This window comes from Lygodium microphyllum, chromosome 19 (genome assembly GCF_053477565.2).
Source record: "Lygodium microphyllum isolate KBCC chromosome 19, Lygodium_microphyllum_v1.1.10, whole genome shotgun sequence".
Taxonomy (NCBI): domain Eukaryota; kingdom Viridiplantae; phylum Streptophyta; class Polypodiopsida; order Schizaeales; family Lygodiaceae; genus Lygodium; species Lygodium microphyllum.
In genome coordinates, this window is record NC_141153.1 from 15,527,737 (window position 1) to 15,546,319 (window position 18,583).

Genomic DNA, 18,583 nt, shown 5'->3' on the forward strand with positions numbered 1-18,583 from the left:
GGAGAAAACGGGTGGCAAGGAAAATAACTTTGAAGCTTTATGGCAAGCTTGGCCACAAAGCTGAGGTTGAAAGGCTCTGGAAAGTGGTAAATGGAAACCTTTATAGGTTTCAATGGTAGAATTCATGGCAATAATTGAAGCTATAGGGAAGTGTTCTAATAAGTAGAGAGAGCTGAAGAGCTTTTTGAGGAGATGGAGGAAAAATATGGCATCACACATATCCATCAATACAATGTGCTCTTTGCAGTCCATTGAGAGCGAGGAATGGCCTAGAAAAGAGAGAAGCTACTAAAAAAGTTACTAAAATGTTCCTTCAACCAGCTTTATCAGTGAACATGGTGCCATCTATTCGCAGCAAGAGGACTCACATAATCGATAACATAAATGCTTAAGAAAGCTAGTGTTCAGATTAGAGGAAGCCATGCATTAATTTGAGCTATGAGCTTTTTGGGTGGCGCAGCATAATGATTATATAAGGAAGCTGTGACGACAGGAGGAAGGGGGACGATGAGGAGAAACCGACAATGAAGAATGCAACAAAAGAGAAGGATGGTGTCGTCGAAAGCCGACGACTGAAACATCGACAAACATGCTGAAGGAGCCGACCTGTAGTAATAATGACGAAGAGGAGTGCAAGCTCTGCTTCAGATAGATTGCAACGAACGAAGAAGATGAAGACGAAGTAAGATGAAGTAAGGAAGGAACAGAAGGTGGTGCAGTAGAAGACGACGGACCAGAAGGACGATTGATGTTGGGAGGACGTTTCGGTGATTGATCACCTTCTTTGACAATGCCTAGAGCGACGATAAAAGGTGACAAAGAGGACCATCAACAAACATGAGCGACAGGGGACAAAAAGGAAGCAGCAGAAAGTGACGAAGGTGGCACCGATTGATACGAACGCAGAAGACAAAGCCATAGGAGAAGAATCGACTGCCCCTATGCTCTGTCACCATCATATCTTACGTAACTAGAGTAGTGTGGCCATCACTCATGTGGCCCTAGACGTGTGTGGTCATCCTCTCCATCACAGCATGCGGTCCTGTGGCACAACACCTGTGTTTGTGCCACCTCTCCCACCACGGTATCCTGCTTGTTTCAGCTCCCCTTTGTGCGAGGATATTCGTCCTAATCTTCACCTCCCAATCCGCCAGAGAGAGGGAGAGCAATATCAAAAGACGAGGCTTCATCGTATTTTCAGAGTTAAGGCTGTTGCCATGATAAACCTTGTGGTTAGAGCTACTAGTGACATGCTCATGGGGCCTGATTGGCCATGAACATGGAGCTCTCGTGACCTGATCATTGCGGACCCAAGGCATGTGATCTTTCCATGTGCAGATGTAGAAGACGGAAGAGTAGATAACTAAGTCACCAATTGCTGTGACATGGCTTCCCATGATGACCCATCCAAGGAAATGCTTACAACCGACAATTGAAGTGACCGACATATTTCAGTGAACCAAGATCCGTTTACTCCTAATATATGCTTCTTGCTGCCAATGAGATCATCTACAACTCACATTTCAGATCCCCTTTCTTCCAATGGGATTTATTGGACTTGCAAGACAAATAAAATCTCTGAAGGTGACCTTGTCATGGTGAAGAACAATACAGCTTTGTCCAAATCAATACAAACCTGGATCACGAGCTAAAAGTTGTAGATGCTGCTTATTCATAGCTTTTACTCTGTCTTGTGAATCCAAACTTTAAATATTTTGTGAAAAAGAAATCCTTTGAGTTTATCAATTCATCAATTCTGTGATTTAGTTCTCATGTTATGTTGTTAACATTGAAATCCAATTATTCCCATCTCAAAGAGTGTCCTTGTGATGAGTGACTTTCATGAACCTCGTGCGACATCTGGTGAACCCGACATGAAAGCATCGCTTCGGATCATCGAGATGGGAGACTCTTTGAATACTCCACCCACTTCATCAACTGCTTCTTCCTTTTCAAGCGATGATATGAAGACTTTATTACAAACTCTTTCTTTAGCCATTATGATATAGAATGAGTAGATGTAGTTTTTTGTGCAACAACAGCAACAGTTACATCACCATCAATTGGATCAACAACGAATGTTGCATCAAGAATAAGAGCATATGTATGGTGCGACCAAGGCGATCAAGGTTGTGGTTAGTGAGTGCAAATTATTTGATGGTTGAAATGTTTCAGCCTATCTTAAAGCCTTTGAAAGCCAGATGCGCTTCTTCAGAGTTCCTACCAACTAGAGCAACCATTTCCTACGGCTTGTCACGTCTGCTTTGCGGGTTAGACTGATTGATTCGTTTGTACAAGTCTCAAACTGGAATTTTTAAAGAAAGCACTCAAAGACGAATATTTTTTGGAAGATTATGGTATTGCTATGCAGAAGACATTTAGAGAGTGGGTTTATCAACCCAACAAACGTCTTGTTGCTTCTAAGTTGTTGTGAGAGTTTGAAGAGCGATACAACCAGTTGGATGCACTTGAGTAAAGAGCCCTAAACTCCGATAAAGTGGAGTTATTCTTGCATGTGGCTGATCCTGCACTTCACGACCAGTTGGAAGAGCTTCTTGAAGATCGTACGCAACCTATGGGATTAATGATAGATTGGCAAGATGCTGTTGATGCGGTTTCCACATTGACAAAGAGGCAGAGATGGGAGGCTTGCTTGCAGAACGACATGCAAACACCTTTAGTGATGTCCTCTCCTACCTTGACTTCTCCTACTTCTCATGTTGCTTCTTTCACTTCTTCTCCTATTTCTCATCATGTGTCTACGCCTACTTCTATGCCTATGCCTATGCCTATTCCTGCTGCGGTTGTCAGACCGTTTGCCAAACCGACTGTCAAAGACATGGTGGAGGAAATTTCAAAGAACTTGAAAGATCTTCAAATTAAGATGACCAGAAGAGAACAATAGCCACTTAACCTAACCCCACTTTCTGCCCCAACCTCTTCTATTCCTATGAATTCTTCCAAAAATGATCGTGTTCGCCATTGCATGTGGTGCGATAGTCCACACCATGAGCGGAAGGACTATCAAGACTTTGAAGAGGCGAAAAGGCTAAAGTTGGTGGTCTGGAAGGATAGGATGATATGTTTCGGAGATACAGAGTAACCGATTAAACCAAATTTTGGTAAAGGAGATATGGAGAAATTATTGGAGGAGTCTCTTATGCGCTCTTCTTATGTGAAGCGAGAGGTGGCAAGAGAAGCTGCTGACTATGGTCTTCAATTGGAGCAATTGCCGAAGGACAAATCTCCTTTATGGTCCTATGCACCGCATGCAAAAAATAAAGGTAAAGCTTCATCATCTGAACTTTCAACCATAGAAGATGCAATCAAAAAAGGGACTAGATGGAATGATCGCATAGATGTCTTTTCTATCTATGCTTACATCACAAAATCTCAAAGATTTTAAGTACTTGTTGAAGAAAAGTGAAAAAGAGATAATGATCAACTTGAAGGATCGAAGAGGTGTTGAGATTCAACAATCACACTCATTGAAAGCCTCTTTGTATGGAGCTTCAGGGCCAAGGACATGCAGGCTAACCTATCCCATATGCACAGTGGTGCCTATTGCAGTTTCCTACTTTCCTATAAAGCATTGTACTTGCTTCCTTTTCTTAATGCAATGATAGTACTCTCTTCTTTTCAATGAAGTGTCAGTGTCATTGTCCGCATACACAAGATTGTGTTTATGAGTCCAAGTCTCAATCTTGGAACCTAATTCACTTGTGTAACAAACAGTGTCTTTGTCTTCTCCATCATGAGTCCACACTTCTCCTTCCATCCACCATAACTCACTGCCATGTCCTAGATCCTGCATCTGTCACATGGTATCAGAGCACAAACGGGCATGGCACTACTCCTTCAGCTCCATTTCACTTTCATCTAGCTCAGCTTGAGCTCAGTCCAGCTCAAGACTTCATCTTCTACTCTTTTTTCTCACTGCCATGTTTGGCAGCCATAGCCAAACCTGCACCCACCTACTTTTGAGCTCTTAGATCTCTTCAATCAGGCAATATCTCCCCAAGCTCTCTTCTGGAGGATTGTTCCTAAGCTCCCTGAGCTTCCCTCTGTTGCATAACAATCCAACATTGGGCTCCTATAGCTCCAGCATTGTCATTATTCTGTGTTTCTGTCCTATGCCCACCATATCCAACCTGGACATACCTCTGATAGAGGGCTAAGATCTCCCTCTACAGGTCAAATCAGCCTATGACCTCTTCTTGGAAGATGTTCTCCAACACTAGGCGCAACTCCCTATCACAATAACTGATGACATTGTTGCTCTCTGGCCCCGGCATTACAGAAATCGACTGCGCCTGTCCTGAACTGCGCCGATTCTGATCGAGTGCTCTGCGTGCGTCGTACTACCCGCAATCTGGACGATCTCCATGGGGCTTTGATAGCCCTTGACATAAGCTTCCTAGACTTGTAAAAAGTTTTGAAAATGATCAAGTATTGAGGTCACAGCAGCCAAAAAACCAGGCCCCTGTCTCAGAAACCCTAATTCCACCATAGCCAAAATCTTCCAAGCTCGTTTTTTCTTTCATTTTCTCACTCCTGCCACTAAATCAAGTTAAAGCCCTCTCTGATCCACTATCCCAGCACCAAATCAATGAGGGGAAGGACCTGAGAAGATTGAAGAATGACCGAACCACCCCGAACAAGAAGAGTCAAGCTCAACATCAGTAGAGACATAGTGTGTTTTCACACTGTCATTACCTGTGTCTCTTGACACATTGTAATCTACTCTTCCACTAATAAAATCTCAGAATTCTGGAGTTGATTTGCTGCTGATATTGCAACCTCAACATGGGAAAAGACTCGCCAAATGCTCGATTCAAAGGAGTTGGGTTTCACACTTGGCAAACCCGCATCAAGCTCATCCTGATGAAGAAGGGTCTTTGGGCCATCACAAATGGCAAAGAGAAGAAACCTCGAGATGCGGACCTTGCAATTACTTGGCACAAGAATAATGACAAGGCACAAGCCATCATTAAACTGGAATTGGACGACAGCTACATCCATCATGTGGATGCCTGTGACACGTCCCATGACACTTGGGATAAATTGGATACTTTATTTGGTGCACAGTAAAAGTCATCTAAGTATGGTCTATTAATTGAATTTTTTTGACTTGATATGAAGCCTCATACATCACTGGCATCCCACCTGAACTACATGGAAATCCAGCTTACTCAACTTGCAGGGATAAAGCTAAAAATGGATGAAGATGTTTGCATTGGTGTCTTGTTAAAAAGTCTGCCTCCTGCCTATGATAATGTATCAACCACTCTAACCAATATGCCTGATCCTCAACATGTTGATATTAAAGCCTCTCTGCTAGAGGAAGAAAAGAAGCTTAAAAGCAAAGAAGAGCCTAGCACTTCAAAGGATGAACAAATGTTATATGTAAACAACATATACAAAGGTAAAAAGGAACCGCTCTTCTGTGACTTCTGCAAAAGGACCGGACACACTAAGAAATTCTGTCATGCTAGAAAGAGGTCCCAAAAGGCCTATCTTGCAGTTGTGAAAGAAGAAGAAGACCATGGACCAAAAGATGAAGATGAAGACCACCAGGATTGAAAGGACAAGACTCATCAGTCCTTCTACTCTCATTACTCTGATAGATTGTTTTAAAAGCCTTGTATTTCCTTGCCCTAATGCTTCCTGCCATAAGCTTTGTAAACTCCTTATGTAACTTGGCATTACAGTCCCTGTACACTTTGTGAGGCCCCTGTTACAGCCTCTGGATGTCCATCATGTTTTGGTGCCCACACTTAGCCTTTTCTATGACAGCCTCTGGTGTCTACCTTGTTTGTGGTGTGCCCACACTTTGCAGGTGGTTCTCATTACAGCCTCTACACGCTTTGTGCCTTTCTAGTTGTGATTGAGGAGGGGTGTTGAGATTCAGCAATCACACTCATTGACAGCCTCTTTGTATGGAGCTTTAGGGCCAAGGACATGCAGGTTAACCTATCCCATGTGCACAGTGGTGCCTACTGCAGTTTCCTACTTTCCTATAAAGCATTGTACTTGCTTCCTTTTCTTAATGCAATGATAGTACTCTCTTCTTTTCAGTGAAGTGTCAGTGTCATTGTCCACATACACAAGATTGTGTTTATGAGTCCAAGTCTCAATCTTGGAACCTAATTCACTTGTGTAACAAACAATGTCTTTGTCTTCTCCATCATGAGTCCACACTTCTCCTTCCATCCACCATAACTCATTGCCATGTCCTAGATCCCGCATCTGTCATAAGAGGGTTACTAGGAGGAGTGATCTGGTTCTTTAGGATTTTTCTTCAGGACAATCGAATTAGAGTATGGCCACCGTACAAAAGCCAAAAGTACAAGAAGATTAGAAGGCCCAAAAGACAAAGGATCCGAAGCCAAGAAAGCAACCCGGATTCAAGTTGCTATCCAACATTACTGAAACATAAGGATGATGTGTTTGATGAATTCAAGGACTTCAAAAAGCATGCTGAAAATGAGTTGAGATCTTAGATCAGATGGAGGTGGAGAATATGTCTCTAATTACTTTGACAGGTACCTTGCTAAACATGGGATCAGAAGACAGTTAACTTGCAGCTCTACATTGCAGTAAAATGGTGTAGCAGAAAGGAAAAATAGGGTACTGATGGAATCGGCAAGAGCTATGCTGAATGAGAAGAGTTTGCCAAATGGTTATTGAGCTGAAGCAGTAGTGACTACTATCTATGTGCTGAATAGAACCCCTACAGCACGGATTAATGATGTAACTCCATATGAGAGGTTGTATGGTCATAAGCCTAACATTTCACACTTAAAGGTATTTGGCAGCATTGCATATGTGCATGTTCTTGATGAAAAGAGGAAGAAATTGGATCCTAAAGCTGTCAAGAGTGTGTTCATTGGTTATGCACAAGACCGGAAAGGTTACAAGTGTTATGTACCATCTACACATGAGACATTGATTAGTAGAGATGTTTTTTTTAATGAGCTGGCATCGTGGTATGGTAATCTTGTTGCAGTGGCTACTAATGGATCAGCTAGCACTAGTAATGCTGAAAATACACCTACAATGTGTACATCTATGAGTGGTCCTATAGGTGATGGGTCACCTATAGTAAGTCCTTGGTCAGGACGCTTGTGGAGTCATACTCCTACATCCACTGACACGGATATGTCAATGAGGGGGAGATTGGATAAGGGAAAAGAAAAGATGCTTGAGGATGTGATAAGTCCACTTACAGCAGGTTATGAGTCATCTAACAATGACAATTTGGATAGTGAGTTGGGCATTCTGTCTGTTATGATGCCTGGAGCAAGGCAGAGTCGTTATGTACCGCCTCATGAGAGGCAAGCTCAGAGTGAGCCACAGTTATGGCGATCTGAGAGAGTCAGAAAACCAGTTGATAGGTTTACATACACTGGTTATTCAGCCTGCCATTATGCATATATGGTTAGTGTGATAGGTTACAAAGAACCTACAAAGTTTGATGATGAAGTTATAGATGATAATTGGTGTGCTGCAATGGATGAGGAGTATGCAGCCCTAGCTGAAAATGAGACATGGAAATTGGTTGAGTTGCCTGAAGGCAAAGTCCCCATTTGCTGCAAATGGGTGTACAAGGTTAAGTGCAAGTCAGATGGTTCGTTAGAACGCTATAAGGCCAGGTTGGTTGCAAAAGGATATGTGCAATAGTATGGCCTTGACTATAAGGAAACTTTAAGTCTGGTGGCTAAAATGGCAACAATCAAAAGTGTCATTACTTTGGCAACATGCAAAGGCTGGAAATTATGGCAAAAGGACGTCAAGAATGCTTTCTTGAATAGTGATTTGGTTGAGGAAGTATATATGGAGCAGCCTGAAGGCTATGTTCACTCGGACTTTCCTACACATGTATGTAAGCTGAAAAATGTGTTATATGGACTGAAACAGGCACCTAGAGCATGAAATGCTCAGATCAACAATTATTTACAGCAACATGGATTTAGATTGGGTGATGCAAATCGCATTCTGTTCATGAAGAAGACAAATCATGGATATGTGTTTCTAGTTGTTTATGTAGATGATCTTATCATCATTGGAGATGATGAAGAGGGCATTGCTAAAATTAAATCATGTTGTTAGGTTGAATTCAAAGTCAAAGACCTTGGTAAACTAAAGTATTTTCTTGGGATTGAGGTAGTCTCTACGCCTCAAGGTATATGGCTGCTATAGAAGTAGTATGCTCATGACATGTTACAGAAGTATGGTATGGTGGAATGCAAGCCTATGGAGACACCTCTTGATCAAAATGTCAAGATGAAAATTGATGTTGGAAATGACATAGAGAATGTGACCATGTATCGACAGATAGTGGGCAGCTTGATATACTTGACTTTTACCTGTCCTGACTTATGTTATGCTGTGGGGCTAATTAGTCAGCTCATGTAGAAGCCTTGCAAACCACATTTAGATGCAGTTAGGAGGATCATGAGATATGTAAAGGGTGCTACAGATTATGGGTTGTTTTATGCATATGGAAAATCTCTTGACTTGACAGGGTTTATTGGTGATGATTGGGCTGGTTGTGCCTATGACAGGAGGTCAACTAGTGGTTATGCATTTGGATTGGGTAGCAATATGATCAGTTGGCAAAGTAAGAAACAGCCTATTATTGCATTGTCTAGTACAGAAACTGAGTATAGAGGAGCTGCCTTAGTGGCTTGCGAAGCAGTTTGGTTAATGAAATTGCTGAAAGACTTGGGAATACAGCTAGAAAGCAAAGTGAGATTGCATTGTGATAACCTCAGCAGTGTTATATTGGCTAGCAATTTTGTCTACCATGCTAGGTTCAAACATATTGAGGTTCACTATCATTTCATCATAGAAATGGTTATTGCAGAGCAGATTGACTTGATTCATGCACTACAAGATATAGGCCTTATACCGACGTTTAAAGCGACGAAAATGCAAATAACAAAATTTGCCCTTGTCGTTGCAAAAAGCATCGTTATTGGCGACCCCATAGAATAGTCGGTATTACCGTCGCTATCAGCGTCGGTATTGACGTCGGTATCAACATCGCAACGCTAATACTGAGCCAATATCGATGCTGATAGCGACGGTTTGTGACGTATATAACGACGCCAATAATGACGCGAGCAGTAAAATTTGCGACGCTAATAGAGACAGTAACAAGAAAAAAAAAATTTGTGGCAGGGCAACAAATAGTTTCTGCACTACTGTGTACAATGCGCTTGCAAACAAAAACAATGTATACTAAAATCATAAAATTGATACATGAAATAAATACATGATCGCATAATAAGCGATTGGTACAATCATGACAAGATATCACTAATACATAGAAAATGTCTACATAGATCAGGTGACTCAAAAATAAAGGTGTGTGAGCTCCAGGGATCCAAGGGCGAGCTACAAATCCTCGTCCCCCGAAAGCTCGTCCCGTCGCCGCAGAGCATCGAACAAACTTTGCAGAAAAAGAAACAACACATCAGTCCAGCATACAATAATGCATTCAAATATCTCATGGTAACTACCGACAAGAAAGATGAGTGACTTACTTACAGGGCCGCCATGTCTATACAATCGGTCGATCAATGCAGTGAGACCGTGCCTCTCTACATATCGAGTCTCAAGGCTAGTCGGATAGCGATTTGTAATGGAGTGCTGCAAAGAAAACAAAATGCTAATTGTTAGAAACATGATTGTCAGTACAAAGAATATTTCAAAGAAATAAACAAGCAAAACAAAAGAAAAACTTACAAAGTCCTCCAAATATGTCCTGTGGCCACCACTCCCAAGATGATGGACCACTCCAGCCTCGAGTCGTGCCCTTGCCGCCTCGCATTGCTGACTCCGACGTCCTAGAGAATCTGTAGCCTTCTTCCTCAGTCGGCGCCAGTCATCTGCATCTAACCACTTGAGCTTTGCAGCCCCACTCTTGATTGTCTTGCGTGCGTCGGATCATCTATGTGACATGTATGCACGCATGCAATCCATCATCCAGCCCGTAGAGAATCTATCTATTGAGGCTGGCACCGGAAACTCCTCGTGCAAGGATGCTACTATGTTGTCCTTGCTCCCCTCCGGTATGTTCTTCCAATGATTCAAGACGTTGTGTCGAAAAACTTATTGGCACAACTCTCTCATGCGAGCCATCACCCTCCTCCCCTCATCATTCATGATGATGGCTCCTGACCTACTATCGACTAGATATCCATAATCCCCTGGAGTCTACCTAAGATGGGTCCTCTCCCATCTGCATCCACGCTCTTGGGCATATCTAGGAGACCCCTGCACATCCGGTGTACCGACAGAGGTAATATCTCTTAGAGTGGCACCCACAGGGGTACCACCTGCTAACGGCTGAGCAAAAGCCGGAGTAACTGGAGTAGACGTCCCCATAGGTGTGACAAATCTGTGAGGTGACGCAGCTCCAGCTGAACGACAAGACGAAGACACCGCGTCCGTGCCTCCACATCATCCACATGAGCCTAAGGCACGCTCCCTGGAAGGGCCACGAGAGCGAGGAGTGGCACCTGTATCCCATGTCGACCGCAGGCTCACTGCCTCTGTATCTCTGCAGCATCCCCCTGATCTCGATGCACTCCCTCCCTCTGGCCCAAGTCATGAGCATCAAGCTTGTCTGCTTGAAGCCGAAGCATCGAATCACGCTGAAGCAGATCTAGCAGAGCGCCCTAACGAAGACCGAGACAACTCCTAGTCTTCCATCTCTCTGAATCTCGCGATCTGGTCTGGAGACATGCGTACAAAGATGTCCTGTAACTCCTCATCGCTCATCCCTCGACTCATCCTGAAAATGTCACCTACACAGATAAAAAATGATGTTAGAATAATCAATTTAAATCATACAAAGCACAGTAATATAAATCATTTTTTAAAAAATCTCACTTAAAATGCATATCTTATGTACCTTTATAAGCGATTGGTCAACGAATTGAGTAAGTGGATGCTCCAAGTATAAAGTATCCTATGGTCCCATGTTAATCTCCTGACACAACTCTGCATACACTGGAAGGTCAATAGACATGTCACCACAAAAGAATGAGTCCACCTCGTTCTCAAAGAATTCTTGGACTCCTATATTTCCATCATTGTTAGCCGATGTTGGCTCCAAGATTTCGACGGCCTTCACCCCTTGCAATCACTACAACACAATGCCGCCATACACGCGTCCATTACACGCGAAAAGTTACGGGCGCGTGTATGGTCGTTTATACTTACAGCAATATCGGGCGCGTGTATACATGCATGTAACAGCGCGTGTATAATTGCATGTGTGGGCGCGTGTATTTGCGCGTTAAGTCTGTCATAATACACGCTCTGTTACACGCGACACAGAGCCTAACTACAGAAATCCATTTCTTTTCAAAACAGAAAACCATTAAGTTTTAAAAATGTCATTGTGCATTGCAGTGTTTACAAACCATTACAAAATCCCACTACATGCACTTACAACAACGTAATATATTGAAAAATATATCTTCATATGGTTATTGAAAGACAAAGTATACAATAGAAATGTCATGAATTTGGAACAATACAGTGATGGATTGGTTAGGGTTCGATCTCATCTTCAATAAGATCCATCCTTGCCAAACGATCAACATCAATATCCATTTGATCAATTTGTAAGGCTACGATTAAATTTATTCTACTATCGCTATTTTGCCCATTGATAATGGTACCGATGCCTTGATCATTCTCATCATCATCACCATCATCCTCAATGGAAGGGTCATCCTCATGATCATGAGAAATGGCACGCTCATCCTCATTATCATGATCATCTACATTGGCATGTTCGACATCATCTTCTTTGCGGCTTGCCACATCCTCCATATGCTCCATATCAGTGAATGTATTATACATTACTTTGGAACGTGGTGCAATAGGGATGACATACCACCATTTACTGTCATGCACCATTGGCAGATAGATAACCTGCTCAAATACACATAATTCATTAATTAATTAGCATATCAAAAGTCAAGGGGTGCGCGAGCTTAGATATATATGTACATGAAACACATTTGTAAAAAAATGCATACCTGCTCACATTGTTGTGGCAATACGAGCCTATCTTTCTTTGTTTGCCAAAACTTTGTAGAGTCAATAGTTACATAGCCACTTGCATGGCGTTTTATCATTGCGTTAGGCCCTTTTTCCACCACGTTCATTTGCCATTTGACATCCAAAACATACACAAAGAAGCGGCGAAAGTCAAGTCTGTATATGTCTTGGATTGTGCCACAATAATCATCAATTTTTCCATTGGCTCCCTCAAAGCTACTAATGACACCGCAATCTTGTGTATTCCTCTTTTCATCTATTCTTTGTGTTCGAAAATGCTTGCCTTCACACCATATAGCATTGAACATAGTGCACTGGACCAAAATATAAGCAATATCTATGTAAGCAATTAATGTGAATAAATATGAAAAGCCAATCACTTACAAAGAATGCAAATTTACATTTGTTCTATGTACCTTTAACATGCATCCTCGTGCATACTCCCATTCTTCCGCCGTGATATGCAGCCCCTCATCTCTCTCTGCTCTCTCCATTTCCTCATGCAACCAATCAACATGAATATCATTCGGAAGTGTTGCTAGATGCTTAGGGTACGCCTTACGAGAGCCATGTTGCCTCCGAAAGAGAGCTCTGTCTGCTTGCCTTTTTGTCTTTGCATCCTCGTATCTTGTAACCCATCTGCTCATCACATCACTATTAAGGATGCAAGTGAAATTAAGATCATCAATCAATGTTCTCTCAATTACTTTGCTCTGTCCTTTTCCTTGAGGCACAATAGACGTCATCCTCAAGTCCTCTTCATTGCTCCATAGTCGCGGCAAAGAGCTATCCACCTGATCAAGAAATTCTGATATATATACAAGAGACTCTTGTATCAACCAACCCTCAGCCATGCTTCCTTCGGGCCTTGCACTTTGCCTCACAAAGTCTTTTAAGGTCTTCATGAAGCGCTCTAGGAAGAACATCCAACGGGCATGCACAGTGCCACATAAAGCAATTTCATCCACTAAATGCACAATGAGATGTAGTTGACTTGTGAGAATGGTTCGCGGAAAAGTCTCCTCTACCATACAAACCACCTCCACTGCCATAACACGCGCATCATCCAATGTGGCTGGATCAATTGCTTTGGAACTAACATATCTGAAAAATAAATGCACAGTACGTTATACCTCATGCACATTCATTTTGCAAGGTATAATGAAGGGTGATCTTACATGGGATTTACATACCTCACAAGCTCGCCCATCTTATAAATACATCTTTTCAAACTCCTGTCTGCACAATGGTCGATGCTAGTAGGTAGTATGAACTGCGCACATAAGAGCACATGTATATTTGGGTTAGGGCATTACAAAATTTAATTTCAACCTACAATAATTGGAAAACACTTACTTGGAGCATCTTGTGCCAATCGTGGGACTTCAACCCATGTAGTTGCTCAACCCCTCTTTTCTTAGTGGTTGTAAACACTCCCTTCAACGATCTCATGCATCCAGTGGGAGTACGCAAAGTGGTGATGGCTTGCTTTACCTGCTTCTCCTCCTTCTTTGATATAATCCAGGGAGCAGGCGGAAGACGAACGTGCCCACCCTCCTCTCGTGGCCAAGCTTGACGCATACGTCCTGCGACGTGCAAGTCCTCCCGTACGCTAACATTGTCTCTTTTACCAATAACATGTTCCTAAATACTAGATCCCACATTCTTGAAGATGTGCATGGGATCAAGAAGATGGTTGATCTTGAGATGGGTCCAATATGGTAGCCGGAAAAAAATGGAGTACCTACACAAGGGATTGCAGACTGTCATCTTTATTCCAACTTTAGAGACTACACAAAACAAGATTGAAAACAATGGAGATGTACCTGTTCATGCCATCTGGAGGAAGAACATTTGAAGACTCCCAAATACGCTTCCAATCTTTTGCACGAAGTGTCTGTGGATGAATGTTCCTCTTACTAGGAGCATATTTAGGGTGATCTGATGGGAGAAATCGATGATGATTATCGAATATGGTCTTACACAAACCATCAGCATACTCATGTACCAATGAAGGGCCACATATAGGACATGCATGTTTACCCGATGTCCTCAAACCTGTTAAAATAAAAAAAAAGTTAGAATAATAAAGTCAATAGTTATAATTGATATAGCTAGTAGTATTAGAGTCGGGAGGTAGTTAGAATTCTTACCAGAACAATCGCTGTATCCTGGAAAGTCATGCATTGTCCACATCAACACTGCTTTTAAGTCGAAGTGTCGAGAGGGGTGAGGCCTACTAATGTCCACTACCGCAACACCTCTCCATAGTTCCTCCAACTCATCAATCAACGGTTCAAGATAAACATCCATATGCTTGACTTTATGTTTCCCTGGAATCAGAAGGGATAACATAAGATGTCCCTTCTTGATCGCCATTGATGGTGGAAGGTTATAATTCACCAACACAACTGGCCACACGCTGTATGCGGTGCTCTTGAAACCAAACGGATTCACTCCATCCATACCTAGGCCAAGTCTCAAGTTTCTGGGCTCTGTTTTAAAGCTGGGCCACTCATCTTCAATATGCTTCCAAGCAGGAGTGTCTGCAGGAATTCTCCACATGCCATCATCCGATCGATGCGAGGAATGCCATGACATGAGCTCTGCTATGGATTTGCACTTGAACATGTGTTTGATGCGAGGAATTATAGGAAAGTGTCGCAAGACTTTACGAGGTACATCAAAACTCTTCACATCTGTTCTATACCTTGCTTCACCACAAGTGGGACACTGTCGAGCCTCCTTATGCGTCCCATGAAAGAGAATGCAATCATTGACGCATGCATGTATGCGATCATAATCCAATCCTCCAAGAGATGTCACATAGCGCCTCGCTTTGTCTCTTGAGGTGGGTAGTCTATTCCCCTTTGGAAGCATGTTTGATAATAGCCTGCATCCAATATCATCAATTAGCCCATAACCCTAAACCCTATACTGTAAACCAAAAACCACTAACTGAAATTTGCAAGTTACAATGCTTACTTCAATAATGCGTCAAGACTTGCATTGCTCCATCCATAAACTGTTTGTATATTGAGCAATTCAAGTGAAGCACGTAAAATAGAGAATGTGCACCCTTCAAAAACCGGTGTCGATGAAGCGTTGTAGAGATGCTCTTGTTCCATATCATTGTCGTCCACACCTTTGCGATCATCCCTAAAAAGATTCCGCACCATGTCATCAAACACTTCCTCTTCCACAACTTCGTGGGGTGCAGGGCTATTGTCATCCCTTTCCCACTCATCTCCGACAACAGATCCCGAAGCTCCAGCATCATCTCGTCGACGCTTTGCATGCTCTCGCCGTGCGTATGGCACCATGTTAGGGTGTGGTACTGCATCCTGCTTCAATCACAGTATATATATTACAACGCGCTCCATTAATTTGCACACCATGAGTTATTTTAATACTTTCAATTCACATCTTCTCACCTCTAAACCTGTTTGAATCCATTCTCCATACATCGAGATGTGATTCAATGTAATTCGACGCGCTCGTACAATGCACCCTTGACATCGATTACACGTACACTTGATCCTTTGTGCCAGCCACATGTCGCGATCACGATGACGCATTGTCTCATCCTCACCAGAACTGCTTGAAGAGGATGATGACATGCTATGTCCAAAATAACCAATACAGAAGTAGGATCAGTTTTTAGTGAAATCATACACATCCTATGCACAAAACAATGGATACACAAGAACAATCAGTTTTTAAAAAAAGTATAAACAGTCTCTGTGTCGCGTGTACAGGCGCGTCTACAATGTATTCTGCTGCGCTTTTACACGCGCTTTTACACGCGTGCTTTTCGCGTTTACCTACCGCGCGCGCCGCTTTCTTTCTTTCAAAAGCCCTCTTTCAAAACACTTCTTCTTCTTCTTTCTTTGTCGCTACAGTACCTCTGCCTCCAGCTCTTCCAAACCCCTGAACCTGCCTCTTCGAACCAGCCTTCTCCCTCTTGGACTACCCAAAAGAAGCAAAGGGTGCAGACAACACAGAAAGGGAGAGAGAAGCAAGAATCAACGAACTCACTTTTCAAAGACTTTTCAAAGAGGTTGGTTGTCGTTTGTTTGTTTTGGCAAATCTGTCGCTTTCTTTCTTTCCACCCGTGCTATGTGTACTTGAAAGCGACAGAGGATAGAATTCACACACATTGTATATGTGCTTAACTATTTATTTCTTGACAAACGACATCCGTCAAGATAGAGGAAAGAGAGAAGAAGGAACCCTTGTGTATGTGTTTAGTCATTTCTCCCTTGATGGACAATGTCCGTCAAGATAGAGGAAAGAGTTTTTGTTTTTCATGAATTTCGTCACTAATTCGAAATGAACTTCTTCTTTTGGCTTATGATCTTCTACTAATTCGATGTTTGGTATTGTAAGAGATATGTTTATTTTCTAGAATGGTAGATATATGTTGTAGGTTATATATTGTAGGAGATATATTGAGGAGATATATTGTAGGAGATATGTTTATTTTTTATATGCATGTTTTGCTTGGTTCATTGAGGCGGAATTTCGACGCTTTGCAGATTCTTCATGGATCCAGGCTCTTCCTCCGATCCGTGGGCATACGCCACTTGGATGATGGAGATGATAAACCATTTTGGGCGCCATCCTAATCCAGTGGAGCTGACAGAGTATATGTATGCCCATCCTCCTCCTAGACTCCCAGGTCACACCGCGCCCCCAAGTACACAAGCCTCTCCACTGCCGTCTACGCCTGCGAGTCCGGCGAGACGTACCCCTGCGCATACACGCTCACCGAGGAGACACACCCCTGCACGGACACACTCACGCACACCCTCCTCTGTACCGTCACGTGAGGGCTCACGGCCACCATCACGTGCTCCCTCACAGCCACAGTCACGTACACAGTCACGTGCAGCCACCCCTAGTCATGGCTACTCCCGCAGTACAGATGAGAGCCGACGCTGCAGTAGGGAGAGCGGGAGTGGAGGATTATGCGGCGGGTGCTTTGGTGGGGGGGTAGTAGGGCACGCGGTGAGAGAGGGCATGGAGGGAGGCATGTACGAGGAGACAGTGAGGAGTCGGAGGAGGCGAGAGAGGTGGAGGGAGAGATTTTCTACGATGTTACGGATAGGGGCGGGGTAGTCATGGATGCGAGAGGGAAAGAGGTGATGGAGTATATGCGGGGGGTAGTTTCAAACATGTATAGAAACTGTTTTGTAAAATTTAAAGATCAGGATAGCCGGTTAGTTAGGGAGGTCCTAGATAGTGTACATAGTCGGTACCCCAATCCCCCACGAGCGACATTCTCGGATGTATGGGGAAGGACGCGAATAAGGGAGATCTTAAGTAATAAAAGATCTCACCTTAAGAAACTCGCGTACGATGATGGGGTGAATGTAGCTGCGGGTGGCTATCCTTGTGAGAAACCTGCCACTGCCCACAAACGCGAGTGGAAGGAGGCAAAGAAGCGCGCAGAGGGAGGCGTGAAGAGCAGGCAGCATGTGGAGGCACGACGGATCCAGATGGAGACCATTGGATCGTCGCATTTCGGATCTGGCGGCGTCGAGTCGTGGGAGGCAGAGTTCGTAAGTAACTTGCCTCTTTATTTGATTGTTTGCCAAATTCATTGATTCTATGATTGTTTTGATCTTACAAACTATCTTGATTATGTTACAGCGACGGGTTATGGGGAGAGGGCCCACAGCCCACGAGACTGGGTATGCTCGCCGCAATAGCAGACGTGACACGTGGGCCATCTTCAGAAACGAGGGACGTATTACGGATGCGCAGTTTGACGCGGCCACGAGACCATACGGTCGGCAGGTACTTGAAAACTCTAAATGAATGATTTCGGTTTATTTAATTGCATATATATGTATACTTACATACGGTATATTTCTTGAACAGGCACAAGCTACTGATGCTCCTGCCCCTGATGATCCAGCCGCCACTGCTGATGTTCGTGCCACTGCTCCTGGTGGAGGCGAGCACCACTCATCGGAATATACCGATGCGAGCTCCTCTGATCATGGAGAGAGCACAGGGTCCTCATCATCCTCTGATTAGCTTTCAGAATACTGTAGGATGTGGTTGTACAAAAAAATTTTGTAACTGAGGCCATGGGCTTTTTTGCACCTAGCTCCCTATTTGACTTTGTATATATTTGTTCCTAATTAAAGCCATGGGCTATTTTGACATATGGACTCCCTTGTACACAAATGTATCATGTATTGACAATGTATTGAATCGTGAGTCTTGAGTCGTGTATTAAGTTTTAGATAGTAATATTGAATCGTGTATTCATAGAGAGTGAGTCTTGAAATCTAAATCGCTCTTTTTTTATGGTGCAATGCACCAAAAAAAAAATCCAGAGAGTGCCTTTGGGTGGCTGGATGCTGGAACAGCATCCAGGCACCCAAAAGCACTCTCTGGATTTTTTTTTTCCCTCTGCGATCGCGTGTATAAGCGCGTGTCATCTGTCAAAATCGCGTATATTTGCGCGGATAGTCTGTTAGATTCG

General features: G+C 43.1%; 2 protein-coding genes across 2 annotated transcripts; one reads left to right on the forward strand and one right to left on the reverse strand.

Moving 5' to 3' along the window:
• Positions 1-313: 313 nt before the first annotated feature.
• LOC148019596 (uncharacterized) lies at positions 314-14,808 on the reverse strand (the record flags this gene model as incomplete). The annotated part of the gene is made up of 3 exons (XM_087700816.1): positions 314-345; positions 14,074-14,142; positions 14,238-14,808. Coding segments are annotated over 3 exons (672 nt in total), but the record flags the coding sequence as incomplete, so codon positions are not given.
• A 2,777-nt stretch (positions 14,809-17,585) lies between these two features.
• LOC148019597 (uncharacterized) lies at positions 17,586-18,129 on the forward strand. The gene is made up of 3 exons (XM_087700842.1): positions 17,586-17,648; positions 17,740-17,886; positions 17,971-18,129. The coding sequence occupies exons 1-3, from the start codon at positions 17,586-17,588 to the stop codon at positions 18,127-18,129; spliced, it is 369 nt and encodes a 122-aa protein (XP_087556968.1).
• The last annotated feature ends 454 nt before the right edge of the window (positions 18,130-18,583 follow it).